Genomic DNA, 17,012 nt, shown 5'->3' with positions numbered 1-17,012 from the left:
TATCCGTATGGTAAACCGCAGTATATAAGCAAATGCTCTCTCCACATGAAAGAAAGGAAAAGCGAACCAATAGTGCAGTAACGCAACACACTTTAATAAAAGTAACACTCTCCTTCACCATACAACTCACATTTTCCAATTTTCAATAACGCAAAACAGCACAGCAAAACTTGGTTATCACCAACAGCACTTCAAACGGTAACCTGGACGTATGGTGGTCACGGCGGACCCAGGTGCTCGGTGAACGTGAACACTCTCACCCGTTCCTTAGAGCCCTCCGTAGCCACTTCCCCGCTCACTCGTATGGCGCCGCCTGTCACAGCGTCCTACGTCAAGCTTCCTCGATTGCCGTATAGCCACGCCCCGACATGTTTCGTCACACCGGACTTATTCATGGGATTGGCTAGACGGACTGGCAATCTTTCTTATATATCCTCCCCCCGCATGACGCGCAATGTCAATGATACTGCGCTTGCGCGCTCCCTGTGTCCCCGTTCATACCATACGTGAACATTGCTTTTAAACATAATTAAGGGGCATCGAAATTCAGAAAATTAGCTTAAAATTACTACAACATTATGACTAGCAATTCCCCACTCGCTGATTGGTGATCCCACACACCATCCCCGAGGGACGCGTGCCACCCATACTAACGAGTATTGGTGCGTTTTCTATGTGTAGTAATAGCTATAAATTGGTAATGGAGACATTGCTGTCTATAAAAATCTATATATATAAAAACATTTTCCCTTATCATATAAAATTAATAAAAATTATAATTATAAAATTAATAACTTCTTGAATGGTTGGAACTCTATACTTGATTCTTTTAAAACCAAACTAAACACATACCCCACATGGGTCTTTCCTGTTGTTCCCATGATTTTCATTCTCTATCTTGCAGGTCAACTCCTACATATATACAGATCAGGCAGTTTACAGACACTTTCTTATTCCTGTAATTTTCCCTGCTGGCTTATCTCCCAATAAGTGGTTTCTCCGTTGCGTTGGTGTTATAGATATTCCACCTATCCCCATTTCTGGGAGTGGGTATCATATAGCTTTGGACCCCCAACTGTCAACTCAAAAGTCGTTGATGAAACAGTTGAGGTCCAATTCTATATTTAAACCCCCGGGAAAAAGACATTTAAACAAGTATATCCATCGCGTTTCACGTTGGGATAAATCCCTTATTCTATTGGAGCCCCTCCATGATGGATACACTATGTCTATTCCACAAAATTGAAGTAGACTCGGGTCTTGGTTGTGCTTCTCCCTAAAATGAAGGGAGTTTGCTCGCTGAAGGGGAGTGGAATCACATTCACAGCGGTGTGGTGGAAGATATCATCATTGAAGATTATAAGGTTACCAGTTTAGCATTACAGAGGAGGTCTAGTGCTAGAATTGTTGCTCTCACTCTGATGTTTGCGACGATACCTCATGTGTGTGGTGCGAACACCGTTTACATATGTGGGGGTGACCTACGTTTGTGTTCACCACTCTGCATGCACGGGGGGTGGTGGCGTGCTTAAGAGAATAAAATGTAATTTCTGGGATCAATAAGGGTCACATCTCTCCTCTACAATGGAAAGCATCAGATTAAAAAACAAAACCCGTTGATCTGAATCTTTAAAAAAAAAAATGGCATTGTTTTTATTGGCAGTAAACCGGAAGTGATGTCATGACATTGCTCCGGGCCTCCTAGGTCAGAGAGATGAGCGGAGGCCAACTTTCCTCTGCTAATCTCCATGGACAGCCGCCGCAACAGCCAGATCGGTTCTCGGTTTTCCTGATCAGCCGGGTAAGCCAGAGAACCACCGTAAAGTGGCAGGGGGGGCCTCCCACCGCTTCTCAAAGTGATCCAGCTGCTACTTAGCCGCTCAGATCACATTCATTGGAAAGAGCGGTTGCTGCAGAAAATTAAAATAACAGAGTTATGGCATCTAGCTGCAGCCATATCCGGTATTAAATGGCAAAGTCATGATGTATTTTCCCAGTTAGGCGATTGGCAAGTGGTTAGTGTAGTCCAGAGATATGCAATTGGCGGACCTCCAGCTGTTGCAAAACTACAAGTCCCATCATGCCTCTGCCTCTGGGTGTCATGCTTGTGGCTGTCAGAGTCTTGCTATGCCTCATGGGACTTGTAATTCTGCATCAGCTGGAGGTCCGCTAATTGCATATCCCTGGTGTAGTCCATCCTGTTTTTTTTGTCTGTAAAATTATGACAAAACAATTGATTTATATGCAGTCATAAAAAGCTGAAATCCAGGCAACCACTACATCCTGTCCTGAGACACAGCTCTGTAAAAAAATATTTTCAGTTTAGTGACCTGACTTTTCTCTTACAGTTAAAGATCATGTCACCAGACCATTAATTTTAACAGTTTTCCCAAACATTTTATGTGCATTTAATGTTTTTCATGCATGTCATTTACATGTAAAAGCCCTGCTTGTGAAGGCATTTAAAAAGCCCTGCGATTGCTTGCTGCTGGGTGCCGCCATCTTAGATGTGAAGTCAGCAGCCCAAACAGGCCCAGAGCTGTCACTCAAGAGACACCGTATGGTATTCCCCTTCTCTCCTCACCCATCAACTACATCAGTAGTTATGTAGCAAGGTTAGGGAAGGGGCAGAGGAGCAGGGCCAGTGTAGACAGTAAGGCCCCTTTCACACTGGGGTGGTTTGCAGGCGTTATTGCGCTAAAAATACCGCCTGCAAACCGCCCCAAAACAGCCTCCGGTGCGCTGGCAGGAGAAGAAAAAATCTCCTGTCAGCCGCATCTTTGGAGCGGTGAAGGAGCGGTGTATTCACCGCTCCTAAACCGCTCCTGCCCATTGAAATCAATGGGACAGCGCGGCTATACCCGCGCTATACGAGTGGTTTTAACCCTTTTTCGGCCGCCAGCGGGGGGTTAAAACCGCACCACTAGCGGCCGAATACTGCGGTAAAACAGCGCTAAAAATAGTGCTGTTTTACCGTTGACGCCCCCTACCGCCCCAGTGTGAAAGGAGCCTTAGTAGACATTCCCAGAAGAGTAGAGGACTGTAATGTAGCAGGAGTGAGGGAAAACTGTGGCTGTGCTAGGAAATTAACTTTTCTGCAATGGTTGAATTGCCTCGCAAGTTCACAGGCACATTGCAAGTGAATACAAAATGTTTATAGAAAAAAACTCCACACGTAAGCAACTGAAATACGTGATATTTTTATGATTTTACCTGAAATATTTTAAGTTGTTGACAGGTTCTCTTTAATGCATTTAGGTCCTCCCCTTGCCCCCAGTCTGCGATTGGGCATTAAGGGTCATCAGTTCAGTCACATTTTTTGCTAGGAATAAGATGATAAATACTGATTCGGTTTTATGCCTACAAACAAACTTTCTGCTTTTTCTCTATGGACATAAACTGACTTGGATGTAAACAGACGGACACCTTTTTACATTCGCCTCTCTATACACTTACATTTATAGTATATAGTTTGGTCTGTATCTATCTGAAAAATTGACAGATGGATCCAGACTGAACGCCTGTGTGAAAGGGCCCTAACAGTGGCACCAGTTTACACCGCTGCTCACACTGTTCTCTCCTCCTGTCAGCACATTTGCATGCAGCACATGATTAGTCTCTAGTATTGCCTCTTCTTCCCCCAATCTGAATGCTACTTTACATTAGATTACAAGAGGCCGATAGCTACTAAAATTGTGCTGTCCTAGCTACATTTAAAAATGCTTTTTGTTTAGTGAATACAAAATGCACATCAAGTGTTGTTTTTATGTTGTTGCCTGGAGTTCATCTTTAAAAGACATTAATATTTGGGCTTATGCTTTAAGAAAGAGCCCCTGAACAAAAATGTAAGGAGTTAGGCTGAAAGCAGATGGCCAGCTGCCTGTCTTATTCTTTAGACCTCCAGCTGCTGGTGATACCAGCACATATGTTATGTTGGGCTGGTATTGTTTAAAGGATACCATACATCTTTTTGTTTTTACAATTCGCGAGTATATTCTACTATCTGTACAGATGAGGTAAATTGTTGGCTGATTTAAAGCCTTTCTCCAGCTTAAAAAAATAAAATAGTCACTCTTACTGCAGTATTCTCCTCCTCTCTAGTGCTGGTCATCACACACTTGCTGCTCTGCAATCCAGGACACGTCCACTTTCCCAGCATTATTCAACCCACTTCTGTGATCCCCAGTGCACGAAGAGCACACCCTTTAGGTGCACATCATCAGACCACCCTGGACTTACAGGAGAATGCTGCAGACAGTGACATCATTGCGCGGAAGGAAGAGGACCCACAATTTCACATAACAAGATTGTAAAATAATGCCAGGTATTGGTATGTTATATATAGTTACATTGGTCCAGCTTGGACTAATGTAACTATGTGTATTCCACTCCTGGCTGATACCCCTGGAAGCTGGAAACAAGGAAAGTAGACACTGCTACCCCAGTGATCTCCACTTGCTTCTGGGTCCCATGCTGAGCGGCAGGCCTGACGTGTTGCTGAACACAGCAGGTCTGCCACTTGGCATTGCATTCATTCAGAAAATGCGAACCATTCTGTGAATGGCACCTTTGCCAAGTGGCCGACCTGCTGTGTTCACAAAGCAGGAGAGGGGCCGCTCAGTGTGGGGCTCGGAAGCAAGTGAGGATCACTGAGCTAGCAGTATCTAGCAGTATCTATTTTCGATGACTTCCAGCTTCCAAGAGGATTAGCCAGGTATAGTTTACACACAGTTTTATTGGTTCAAGCTGGACCAATGTAACTATGTATAACATACCAATACTTAGAATTTTTTCTTTAAAGACATCTGGAGTGTGTAAAGATAAAAAATGGTATGGGAAGCTAGATACTGTCACTGGCCAGCAGTGTGCATACCCGTCTAAGACATACAGTATGTAAAAAAATATTCAACTAAAATGAATCCTATTTTTTTTCAAACACAGTTTTTATACGAAAAGGTTTGTTTTTCTTGTCTTTATGTTCTGTCAGTTGATTTCTGTATAGTACAATATTTTTAAAAATAATCATAAATGCTTTTAGAACTATAAATTGATTTATTAATATTGCTGGCTTATTAAACACATGTCCCAAACAATACCATTTATTGAAATACTTGTATTTTGCAGTATCTGCGGAAAATTTACAAAAGAATTTGGGTCAAATGAAAAAGCAGATTTCAGACCTTCAGAAGGACATTGAGAGCTTCCCGCCTCCAACTGATGATAAGGATAAATTTGTGGAAAAGATGACGATATCCTTTTAGCTATCTATAAGTTTATACTGAGACAAATTGGGTATATTTCTTTGTATTGGTATCGACAGGCTCGTCGATGTAACCTAAAACCCAGTTGACATTACAGAAATAAGTATCCAGTCAGATAACCATTATATTAACTTTTACTGCCCTGTATTGCAGCTGCTGTGAGTGTCCAAAAACCTACTGCTCCTAGTAATTCACACAGACTTGCACAGCCCACTCCGCTCATTTTTCCTGCAATATATGCATCTGATGACACTTGTGTTAGAGGGTGTTAGCTGTTACTCAGCTCTGCCATAGTACTTTATAAAAGAGCAGGAAGTAGCATTTGCACTGAAAAGTGTATTTGAACGCAGCTCTAAGCAAAAATCTTAAATCATTACATGGGGTACAAGACAATAAAGAGGAAAAACCATGTAAGACTTTAGTTGGGCTTTAAGCATGATTACATGGGTAATGCAAACCTGCGGGGTAGTCTAACCATGTTAAGTTGGCTTATTTTCAGGGGGTAATTTCCGTAGATCTGTACCTTCTGTTTAGCCAGAAATGTAACGAATAACCTCACTGACTCTAAAAAGGTACAAATGGGAAGAAAGGGGCTTCCTGGTTGCCGTGCAAGCTTGAGTTGTAGTGTACTGTCTGTAGAGAAGCCTTAGATTGCAAGATTCTGGGTAATTCTCCAAAGAATGAAAACACTAAATGGATCTTGGTCAACCCACAGGTACTTTTTAAGACAAATAAACAGAAAAATTTGCAGCTAAAATACATATTTCTGAACTTTATTTTTACCTGGATTAATGGAATCCCAGTTTCTCTGGCAGTTTTTTTTTTTTTTTTTTTTTTTTTTTTTTTTTTTATAGAAACCCTGTCATGAAGGTCCTTGTTCAGGCACTTCCTGTTCCAGGGTGACAAAGCTGTGTCCCTGTATCCCAATTATGCTCTTTCATTCCCACCCTGTTCTCTTTATGGAGACTAGAAGTGACTGTGCTGTTTCATATTGCACAGGCATAACCACTGTTGTCGCCATCAGGAATCCTGGCCGAGAAATGATGTGCAGACATAACTGGAGTACATGCATAAAAACAGAAAGAGGCTAATGGAGATCAGCAGTGCTCATATTTAGCAAAGAATGAATAAAGGCGAATACAATATTCTATTAAACATTATGGTAGTTGTATGTGATACCCAGTGCTTTAGCAAACTGAATGCCGTTAAGTTAGGGTTTGGCTTTTTAGGATAATAAATTTATAGCTGAGTTAAGTTGGTGGGGATTTTATTCACCATGGGTACAGCTTTAACTCCAAGGAAATATAAATATGCCATATGGTGCATTTTTTTACAATATACAAAAAAAAATGCAATTTTAATACAAGTACTGCAAGTACCAGAATTCTGTAAAGCAACACTTAGCCTGGAAATAGAAGGTCCAGCATTAGAAGCCATCCGGGCTCTGAATCAAGCACACCACACGACTGTTGGCATTGAACACACTAGCAAGAGGACAGTAAGTACCTGGATGACCTTATTGGTGTGCTGCTTCTCATTTATTATTTAATCAGTAAGATGGGAGTGTGTTCAGTTACTGCTGTAAAGATGGAGGATCTGGTGGTTCTGCCTAGTAGGGTTGCCCAGACCACACAGTACTGTAGAGATTTGCATATACGTTGATTGGTAAAAGCAGTACCCATATACAGTATGTAGTTCAAATATGTGTTTTAATATTTGTATTAAGGAAACAGATTAGAGCATGGGGGAATTGGCATACATATACATATCAATACATGTTCAAGCTGGGAAACTATACCAAGTTATTCCTTTCTGGCCATTCCCTACTCTACTCTGCAAAATACCAAAAAATTATAGCATACTTTAATGAACATATAGTGCCAATATAGAGCTGACAGACACAGCTGAGGGCTCTTCATGTGTTCTATGTTTAGCATTTTTTTTTAACATATTTTTGTGCACAGACCTCTCTATTTCTATTGCGTAGTGCAGGTCAGTGGCTAGACCAACCGTGTCTGCTTGCTTAGAGAGATGCAGGGACTTCCAATAGTTGACTGAACTGAAAAAGTACTTTAAAATATAACTAAATGCAACACTTTTTTTTTCGTTTTGGATAGAATGGAGAGGTATTAAAAAGCTTGTCAGTTTTTTGTTTGTTTTTGCTGTCTGTTCCCCCGTTAATGAGATTCACCTTCTCTATTTGTCCTGCTTACCATTATTATTAAAAGTGAAATTAGAAGAAAATCCAAAATTTTGTGTTGTCCCCAGAAAAGTAATAGAGGGCAAATCTTCCAATGGGGACACTAGTTGTGGTGACCTGGGGGTCCCCAAAGAATTCCCTTAATTTGCCGGTATTTTCCTTCACATTCGAGTGGATGTCCCATCTCTACTTAAGTCGGGGGGCTTGATTACAGCCAGGCTCGGCACAAACATTAGGAGAGTGCACTATACACCAAAAGACACATGGTTTTTGGAGGGTTTTTTTAGCCATGAAGGATGGCATGATAATACTTTAGACATCTTACATCTCCTCAAGTCCTGCTTTATTGGACATGATTTTGTGGACAAACTCTTTGTATGGTGTATGTTCTCACTTTATGGCAAGGTCCTTTTTTTGGCTGAAACATACTTGATGCACTCTCACATTGTGGCTGCCAGTGCACTGTTCATCCGTCACTCCTTGTGGTTTTGGGCTGGGTGTTCCATGTTTCTTAATTACAATCTGGTACCAATAGGATCTCCTGAGGAAGCTGTAAAACAAAACGCATAGTGATCCCTCGGTACCCTGAATTAATGCAGGACCCCGATATGTAGGACCTTCTCTATAGACCAGCCGCAGAGTCCATCATATCCATGGGCATACCCACAGGTTCTCTTGTGTTCACATAGGACACACTTATTTGGGACAATACCAATTTATCTTCATGGGAATACTTGTTTTCTATGCTTGATTTTTTTTATATATATTGTGATGATATAATTTGATTTTTTTGTTCAATTGAATGCTCTTTCAGTCTACTGATGGCTAACAATTTAAAGATCTTATTCACCTTAGTTCTTTCTTTCTGTATTCATATTTGGATGTGGTGCCACATTGAGTCATGTCTCAACAATTTCTTATTATTCCCTTCACTTCCTGTTTAACTATGGGACAGGACGTGAAGGGAAATCTTTGCAATGGGATGCAGATGGGGAAAAAAAAAAATCTGATAGGAGTTAACCCTCTCTTGCTCTATCCAAAATGGAAAAATGTTTTGCCTATAGTTCAGCTTTAAGTGCAGGTATTTTTGCTGTCCTCATGGGGTGGTACTGTGGACACTGGAAGTATATAAATGCCACTTCCTTTAAATTGGTAAAAATACTATTTTTAAAAAGGGGAATGAATGGACTTTATAGGTAAGATCAAAACAATTTAGTAAATTTTATTTTTATCAAAAATTGTCAGACAATTAAAAAATACATACACCTATATGGAAATATTAAAAAAAAACTGGCATTTAGCTGACACCTCGTTCATAGTCCTAAGCAGGACTACAAATAGAAGATTGGTAAGCAGCAGAATATCCCTAGTTTGGGTAGTCACCCCAATATAGTAAATATGAGCGTAATCCTTAAAGGGTTTTGTTAACCCAAAAAAAAAAAAAAAATGGATCCTGCTCCTTTAAAGCATTTTATACAGCACAGTGCTTGTGCTGTGTAATTTTGACCCCTGTAACACCTAAAAAACCTGGCTGATCCTGCCGGTTTATCCCCTCCCCTCTGTAAATTGACCACGGTAATCCCTCTCTGCGTGTCACCTAGTGACAGTGCCGCCCCACCCCTCTCCTGCTGCAGGAATAACCAATATATATACTATCCGTTTTGTCTCCAAATACATTGCCCCCCGTCTGTGTTTTTATAAAAAAAAAAAACCTCCTTTACCGTATCTCACGGCGGCTCCCGGCAATCATGTGACCGGCCGTGTCTCCTCTCCTCCTACTCCTCCTACTATTCCTGTGCCTGAAGCCTGTTATAAGGAAGTTATGCCTTGCAAAATGTCTCCACTGGGATTTCATTTAGCTACCTCAACAAAAGAAAAATTTGGAGAGGCGATTTTATTGATTTAATGTCTTTACGCCCTAATGCTAAAGGATTTTCGAATAAAAAAAAAAAATTAAAAATATTATGATGACGCTACTGAGGATAATAGCTGTCGTATGGTTCCCAGATCTTTCCATAACTGGCTACAGGCTTTCTGTATTTTTTCTGCCATCATGGTTGAGAAATTTCCTGAAAAATGCAGCGGATTGTTCCAGCATCTGGAACATATTCTCAAAGCCTATAAATACTTTGGCGGACTTAGTTGGTACAGTTACAATGAATCTTTCCACCCGAAGATAGCGGTGTACCCCAATCTCAAATGGGGTTTGAAGGATGTTGGTTTGTGGTTGAACCTCATCCTCCCGCAAAAGCCATTTTTTTTAAAAAACAGCCGTCATTAAATACTAATGTTTCTTTGGTTTATAAAAAGGGTGTTTGTTATGCCTATAATGAATCCCAATGCAAATAGTCAACTTCATGCCCTTATAGGCATGAATGTTTTTTTTGTTTTGGCACTCACCCCTTATCAAAGTTTTTTAAAAGGGCCTATTCTCACACACAATCTGCAAAGGTTTTCAAAAGCTTGCACGCCGGTGAAGTTGGAAAAAATGTACCAATGGCTATGCCTCTACCCAGACATGGAGAAAGCACAAGTTCTAATTGAAGGTTTTTCCATGATTTAGGCTTCCTCTATTTTCGGGCTCTGGTTGCCATTTGGTAAATAATCTGAAATCGCTTGTATAGCCACGTGGTTAGGGAAAATTAATAAGAGATCTCTGCTGGTTGAGTAGCAGGTCCTTTCATTTCTCCGCCTTTCAAAAACTTTTGCATATTCCCGCTTGGTTGGTTCCCAAAAAAGAGCCTAATTCATATTGCCTCATCCATCATCTTTCTTTCCCTAAGAGTGCTTTCACACTGAAAGTGCCCAGGCATCGGTGGTAAAGCGGCGCTATTTTTAGCTCCGCTTTACCGTCATTTTAGCGGCGCTATTCGGCTGCTAGCGGGAAGGTCTTAACCCCTGCTAGCATCCGAAAAAGGGTTAAATCCGCCTGTAAAACGCAGCTGCAGCGGCGCTTTGGCAGCGGTATAGCAGCGCCGCCCCGCCCCATTGTTTTCATTGGGCAGGAGTGGTGTATTCACCGCTCCTACACCGCTGCAAAGAAGCTGCTGGCAGGCCTTTGTGACGCCCTGTCAGCGCAGTGCCCCAGTGTGAAAGCACAGGGCTTTCACACTGAGTTTGCAACTGAGGCCTTTATCAGGCGCTATGCAGGCGCTAATTTTAGCGCTGTAGCACCTGAAAAATGCCTCCAGTGTGAAAGGGGTCTAAAAGTAATTCTTTGAATGATGAAATTAATCATTCATTAGCTTCCGTTACATATACAACATTTGATGATGCGATTCAGTTGGTCATGGTGCTCTCTTAGAGAAATCTGATATTCAATCTGCATTCAGGTTGTTGCGTATTGCACCGAAGCCCTTTAATTTTTTAGGTTTTTGTTTTGAGGGTTTGTTCCTTTTATGACATGTGCCTTCCAATGGGCTGCTCCCTGTCATGTCATTATTTTGAAGCTTTTGCAACATTTTTGCAATGGGTCCTTGAATTCAAATCGGGTTGTAATCCATTATTTGGACGATTTTCTTTTTATAGGTCCTTCTAATTCCCCTATCTGTTCTTTATTGTTACGATTATTTTTGCTTATAACAACGTTTTTTGGCATTCCCATTGCTCCTGAAAAAAACAGTTTTTCCCTTGCCAATTATCGAATTCCTAGGAATAAGAATGGATACTTTGTTATTTCCGTATCAGTTTTCTATGTTAAAAATCTCAAAACTTCAAGCTTTATTAGCCTTTTTTTCTACAAAGAAAAAAAGTGCTATTAAAAGAACTTCAGTCTTTTTTAGGATTACTGGCTTTTGCATGTAGGATAATACCAGTCGGCAGCATCTTCTCCAGAAGAATGTCATTGGCCATGTCTGGCTTTAAATCCTTTTCTCATACTCGCCTTCCGACATCAAAGATGACCTGCTAGTTTGGTTGCAATTTCTTGCTGACTATAACGGTCGATCACTCTTTCAAGAAGATTTCATTTTTTCCAATGACATGGAGTTGTACACTGATGCTGCAGGATCACTCGGTTTTGTTGCAATCTAGCGCACTCGGTGCTGTGGTTCTTGGCCTCCCATGAAAAAGTGGGTACATCTCAGATACCCACAACATGGGATTGTGGCGGCCACAAGATAAAAAAAGGTACTGTACCTTTAAATCGGGAGCCGGCATTTCACGGGTATGTTAGGCAGGAAACACATGCATTGGGGGGGCTATATAAGCACCCCACATGCAGGCTCCCATCGCAGTTGACCTGGGATTGGCTTGGCAATATATATATATATATATATATATATATATATATATATATATATATATATATATTTATTTATTTATTTATTTAATAAAAATTCAACTTTATTAAATTTATAGAAATAAATATTTAAAATTTTATTTTAAAATATATCATATATAAAAATATATATATATATATAATTTTTATATATAATATATTTTAAAATAAAATTTTAAATATTTATTTCTATAAATTTAATAAAGTTGAATTTTTATTTTAATACCAATAAAGGTGCCACAGCCATTTAATACCACTTTGCTGTACGTTTGGTTTATTTAAGTGTCAATTATTTTAGTGGTTAAGCGTGCAGCCTACACTCCCATGAGGATGAGTTCTATGAAGTGTATGAATATATCAATACAATCTACATTGATACAAATGTATTTGCCAAAGGGAGCCAATGCACCAGGAAGATATCAAAACAGATTATCATATTAAAAACATATGCAAAGAATTGAATGTGAAGGTACCATATGTAGGTGTTCAGAGGTGGGATCTATAGGAAAGGCTTATAAGAGAGAACTTCATTCAAACCTGGTGGCCTCCAGTCGTTCTATCCATAAAGTCTGTCTATGCAAAATGATTTTATCCCAGTGACCACCCCTCGGGTCTTGAGGGATGGTTTCCCAAATAATATATTATTGTATTGTCGTATCAAATCTTTGATACAGATCCAGGTGGCGGCTCACCTGAGTAATCGTCTTACCATTAGAGGAATTGTACACGTGGTCGCCAATCCTCTGTCAAAACTGGCAGATTTTTTACCTACGTAAAAATGTGACCTGAGCAGGATGGTGATACCTACCTCCCCTGACCTATATGGCTCCTTAGTGTTTGTGTGCTGGCTGTCATGCTCAGTCTTACTGACAAAGAGTGTTGCTACCTGTCTTTTTGTAAGTAATTTAATTCAAACATATATGGTATATAACACACATATATATATATATATATATATATATATATATATATATATATATATATATATATATATATATGTGTGTATATTTTTGCTTTTTTGTGATCACATGTAAAAAGACGATATAAGTTCATATTTCTTTTTCTACGTCCTACTTAGATGTACCTAGCTCCAGAAGAAGCATTCCTAAAACGCAAAACTAGTCGAGCCCGGTTCAAAGATCGTACCTCACAGAAATGAATCACCCTGAGTTGGCCTTTGTTGACCCCTTGGTATCTTTGTTTTAAGAATACCTTAAAGTGGAGTTCCACCCAAAAATGGAACTTCCGCTTTAAGTGATGGTTACCCCCTGACATGCCCCATTTAGCATGTCATTTTTTGGGGGGGGATGGAGCGGATACCCTCTTTTTAGGGGCATCCAGCTCCCACTTCCTCCCGGGGGTAAGCGGCGCCGGAAGGAAGTTCACCTCTCCCCCCTCCATCCCTGCAAACTTCTGTCACAGGTCCCAGAAGAATGCCCGGCCATTCACAGCGCGCAGTGCGGTTCGCGCATGCGCAGTGCGTGCCCGGCTGTGAGGCCACAGCCGGGCGCTCACAGTAAGAATTCCGGCGCCGTGGAGAGGAGGGGGAGAGGAGCGGGGCTTCATACGCCCGCATCGCTGGACTGTGGGACAGGTGAGTGTCTGATTATTAAAAGTCAGCAGCTACACTTTTTGTAGCTTCTGACTTTTAATATTTTTCTTTCGGCGGAACTCCGCTTTAAGGTTACCGCTCATATTTAATATTTTGGGGCGACTACCCAACCTAAAGATATTCTGATGTTTACCAATCTGCTATTTGTAGTCCTGGTTAAGGCTATTGACCTGGTGTCTGCTTAATGTCAGTTTTTTTTTAATATTGTCTTATATGTATATGTATTTTTAATTGTCTTTATCCATTTTTGTTACAAATAAAATTTACTAAATTGTTATAATCATGCCTATGAAGTCAGTTGATTCCCCTTTTCAAAAATATTATTCTACTTTAAGTGGACATTTTTTGTTCTGTATTTTTCCAGCATATCTCCATCGTTATCTTTGAATAATATGCTATGCTTTTCAGTGTTTACATAAAAATAAAAAAAAGACATGCACTATAATGGTCAAATTATTATCCTTGACAAATGTATTGCACATATTTGTTAAAGAAGCACAAGAACAGTACACAAAACTGTGCATGATGCATGAAAACATGGTGTCGTTGTTTGATGAATTGGGACAGTACTATGTTTTTAACCCCAAGAAAGTCTCTATAGAGGAGTTCTTCCTTGATCTGCACAACTTTCGTAACATGTTTGTGGTAAGCTTGAATACTTCAGACTAATCTGTGAAGCAATGCTTTTTTTTTTAATGAGAAACAGAATTGTCAGTGGAATTTACTGGATTTATATGTGACATTTGTGTATTTGTGACATTCTGTTTTGTGGTGTTTTAAAAATGCAGCCTTAGAACTCTGCATATTGTATGTTAAAACCAAATCTTCTTTTCTATTTGGGGAAGGTTTAGAACCTTTGTTGTAACAACAATGCAACCATCAGAAAGATACTGGACAATTGTTGGGTTCGTAATTAACTTTAACAAAAAAATGGGAATATTTAGTAGGGAAAAATATTGTAGGATCCTTTGAAGCAATATAAATGTAAAATATATTGCATCACTTATAAAGAGCTGTAAATGCTACCTTTAAGAGAGCATTGTATATCAGTGGATGTTGCTTGCATCCATGCTTTGGAACTTGTACAATAAAGCCCCAAAAGTAACGTGTTGCTAACAGAAAAGTTACTTTTACATTATACCGCATGCATGATCAAACCAAAGGCATGATCTGTCAACTACCGTCTGTGCATGATGTTGGCTCTCCTGGAGCCCTTCTAAAGAGGCTTTCTCAAAGGCATCTTTCTCATGGTCACTTTATGCATTTTCAAAACATCCCACTTATCCTTACCAGGCCTGAAGATTACGGTTACTGAGGTTCCAGACATTGCAGTGCAGTGTCATATGTGGTGGGAAAGGGGTGGGGGGTGGGGGGGGGGGCAGTAGGTATGCCTTTTCTTTACACTCAGGAAGTGCACATAATGCAGAAATGTGCTAATAGAACATACTAGTAAATGTACATTGATTAATCCTATATATGTTCGGTTATCAATTCTCATATTTCCTTCAGTTTGCTTTAAATGCATCCAAAAACAAACATTTTAATATATTGTAGCTTGCCATGCAGTGGCCGCATGGAATGATCCTGCCAATTACGCAGTTACTGTACTGTATCTATGAAAGGAGCAGTGTTGTCACACTAGAACTGCTCTCCCAATTTGGACTAAAACACTTTCTCCGCTCTTCTTCTATGTTACATAGTGGGGTGTGGTTGTGTTCACAGAAGCCAGGTATCTTTATGTGCTTGGCCTGAAAAAAAAAGAAAATAGCCACCATATCTAAGAACTGATAAGCTGCAATGTATTGCATATTTGTTCTTGGGTGTAGATATCATTTAAATGTTCATACAGACACTAGGAAATACTAAGACATTATCCATAATAAAGAGCATTAATAAGATGACCCATTAATAAGATGATTTACGTTATGGTGATTCACATATGTTTTCAAAAACTCTGGAAAATGGTTTCAGTTTATGAAAGTGCACTTTCTTTTTTTCTCTTTTTTTTCATTTTCAGCAAGCGCTGAAAGAAAATCAGAAGAGGCGTGAGGCTGAGGAGAAGCTTAGACGAGCTAAACTGGCCAAGGAGAAGGCAGAAAAAGAAAAACTGGAGAAACAGCAAAAACGAGAACAGTTGATAGACATGAATGCAGGTAAAGTTGCTTGGTCTCTGTGGTAAATCATATTCAAACGTGGTAAATGCTTAGATGACCGCTAGCCAATAAGCTATCGTTTGATGCAAGATGGGCATGTTCTGGCACCTGCACTTTGAAACAAAACTTTAATTTATAGCTGCCCACATGATACAATCTGATAAGTGAAATGTCCTCTCAAAATTTAGAGCACCTTGCAAATGGAATACACTCACCACTAGGCCTTCAACAGCAGTTTCTGTAATGTGCAAGCCAATCCAGCAGATCCTTATTTTTTGCAATCTGTGAAAGAATCCAGAGGGCTGTAGACATCAACACACAGGCTCACATCAGCACTGAACCTTCCAGCTGGGTAAGTATAACTGAACACATGCCAAGTTGCATCTGCCTAAATTCAGTCCAAGAAGTCACATACAGACCAGGCAATTGAGTCACATGATTACAGCTAAACTGTCTGACCTGCCCCACACACCGCCAAGGCACTGAATGTTGTGCGTAGACAGGCCCTTGCACTACTTAAATATAAATAAACAAAATATACAGCAAATCATACATAGATGTATAATCTAATTAGACTGCCTGCCTCTAGAAATTGATGCTCCCCAATGGTTACTTGGGCGCAGGGCAGCACTGAAATCTCTGGCACTGAGGCCACTATTTCAAACAGATATGCAGGACAGATGTCTTTATTTTTCTTTGTACTCTTCTGCAGCTCCAATACAGACATAAACAGAGTAAGCCTAGGTTCCTACTATTGCGAACACAGACATTGCATGTGATTCGCACCACATTGCTGTGCCGATCACATCACATGCAATGTCTGTGCAACTGTATGGCTGTACTCACATTGGATTCGCATGAAAAAGGTGCAGGAACTTTTTTTTTTTTCCCAGCACTGGAATCGGATTGCATGGGTGTTTACACCCATGCAATCCAATCCTTGTCCAAATTCACAGTTTGCTCTGTGGATTGTAAACCGATCGAGGGGTGTCATTAACTTTTCGCAGAAGGCAGTGTTAACTGCCTGCGAGGGAGATGCGATGCAGGAACTGGCACTGGAATCGCACTTGTTCCCGCATAGCAATAGTGGAGGATACACGGTGCATAGAAACCAGACATATAAAGGCATGAATAGGTATCTTTTGATGCAAGCTCTTAGGGGATTATGCTGGCGTTTTTTATGTTTTTTTGTTTTTTTTCCCTGACTTGCTTTAAAAGCTTTTCTGCATTGGAATTTGTGTCACCTGATCCCAGGCTAAGTATTTGTTCTGCCACGTATCTAATACAGTTTTTATCTACTAAAGAATGCGTTTTAGAAAACTATGCTTGCACAAATTGCCACATAGTTTCCAGATGTCATATGCAGAACAGACATTACAGAACAGACATTACAGAAGAGCATCTTGCCAGTTTAAGAATCTATGTGGACAGTTTGTCTTATGCTGGAGGACATAATGTATTTAGCACAGCTTTTATAAAAACAAAACCATTTTGGCAGATATCAGAA

General features: G+C 40.1%; 1 protein-coding gene across 1 annotated transcript in view; it reads left to right on the top strand.

Moving 5' to 3' along the window:
- The window catches only part of LOC141132490 (protein diaphanous homolog 1-like), a 57,190-nt gene that overhangs the window by 16,104 nt on the left and 24,074 nt on the right, over positions 1-17,012 (top strand). Inside the window, exons 7-9 of the mRNA XM_073620955.1 lie at positions 5,125-5,253; positions 13,837-13,997; positions 15,370-15,505. Coding sequence (XP_073477056.1) covers positions 5,125-5,253; positions 13,837-13,997; positions 15,370-15,505 — 426 coding nt within the window. The remainder of the gene's footprint in view (positions 1-5,124; positions 5,254-13,836; positions 13,998-15,369; positions 15,506-17,012) is intronic.

This window comes from Aquarana catesbeiana, linkage group LG03 (assembly GCF_042186555.1).
Source record: "Aquarana catesbeiana isolate 2022-GZ linkage group LG03, ASM4218655v1, whole genome shotgun sequence".
In the NCBI taxonomy this organism is placed as follows: domain Eukaryota; kingdom Metazoa; phylum Chordata; class Amphibia; order Anura; family Ranidae; genus Aquarana; species Aquarana catesbeiana.
Note: the sequence above shows the minus strand (reverse complement) of the source record. Positions and strands in the feature narration are given on the sequence as shown.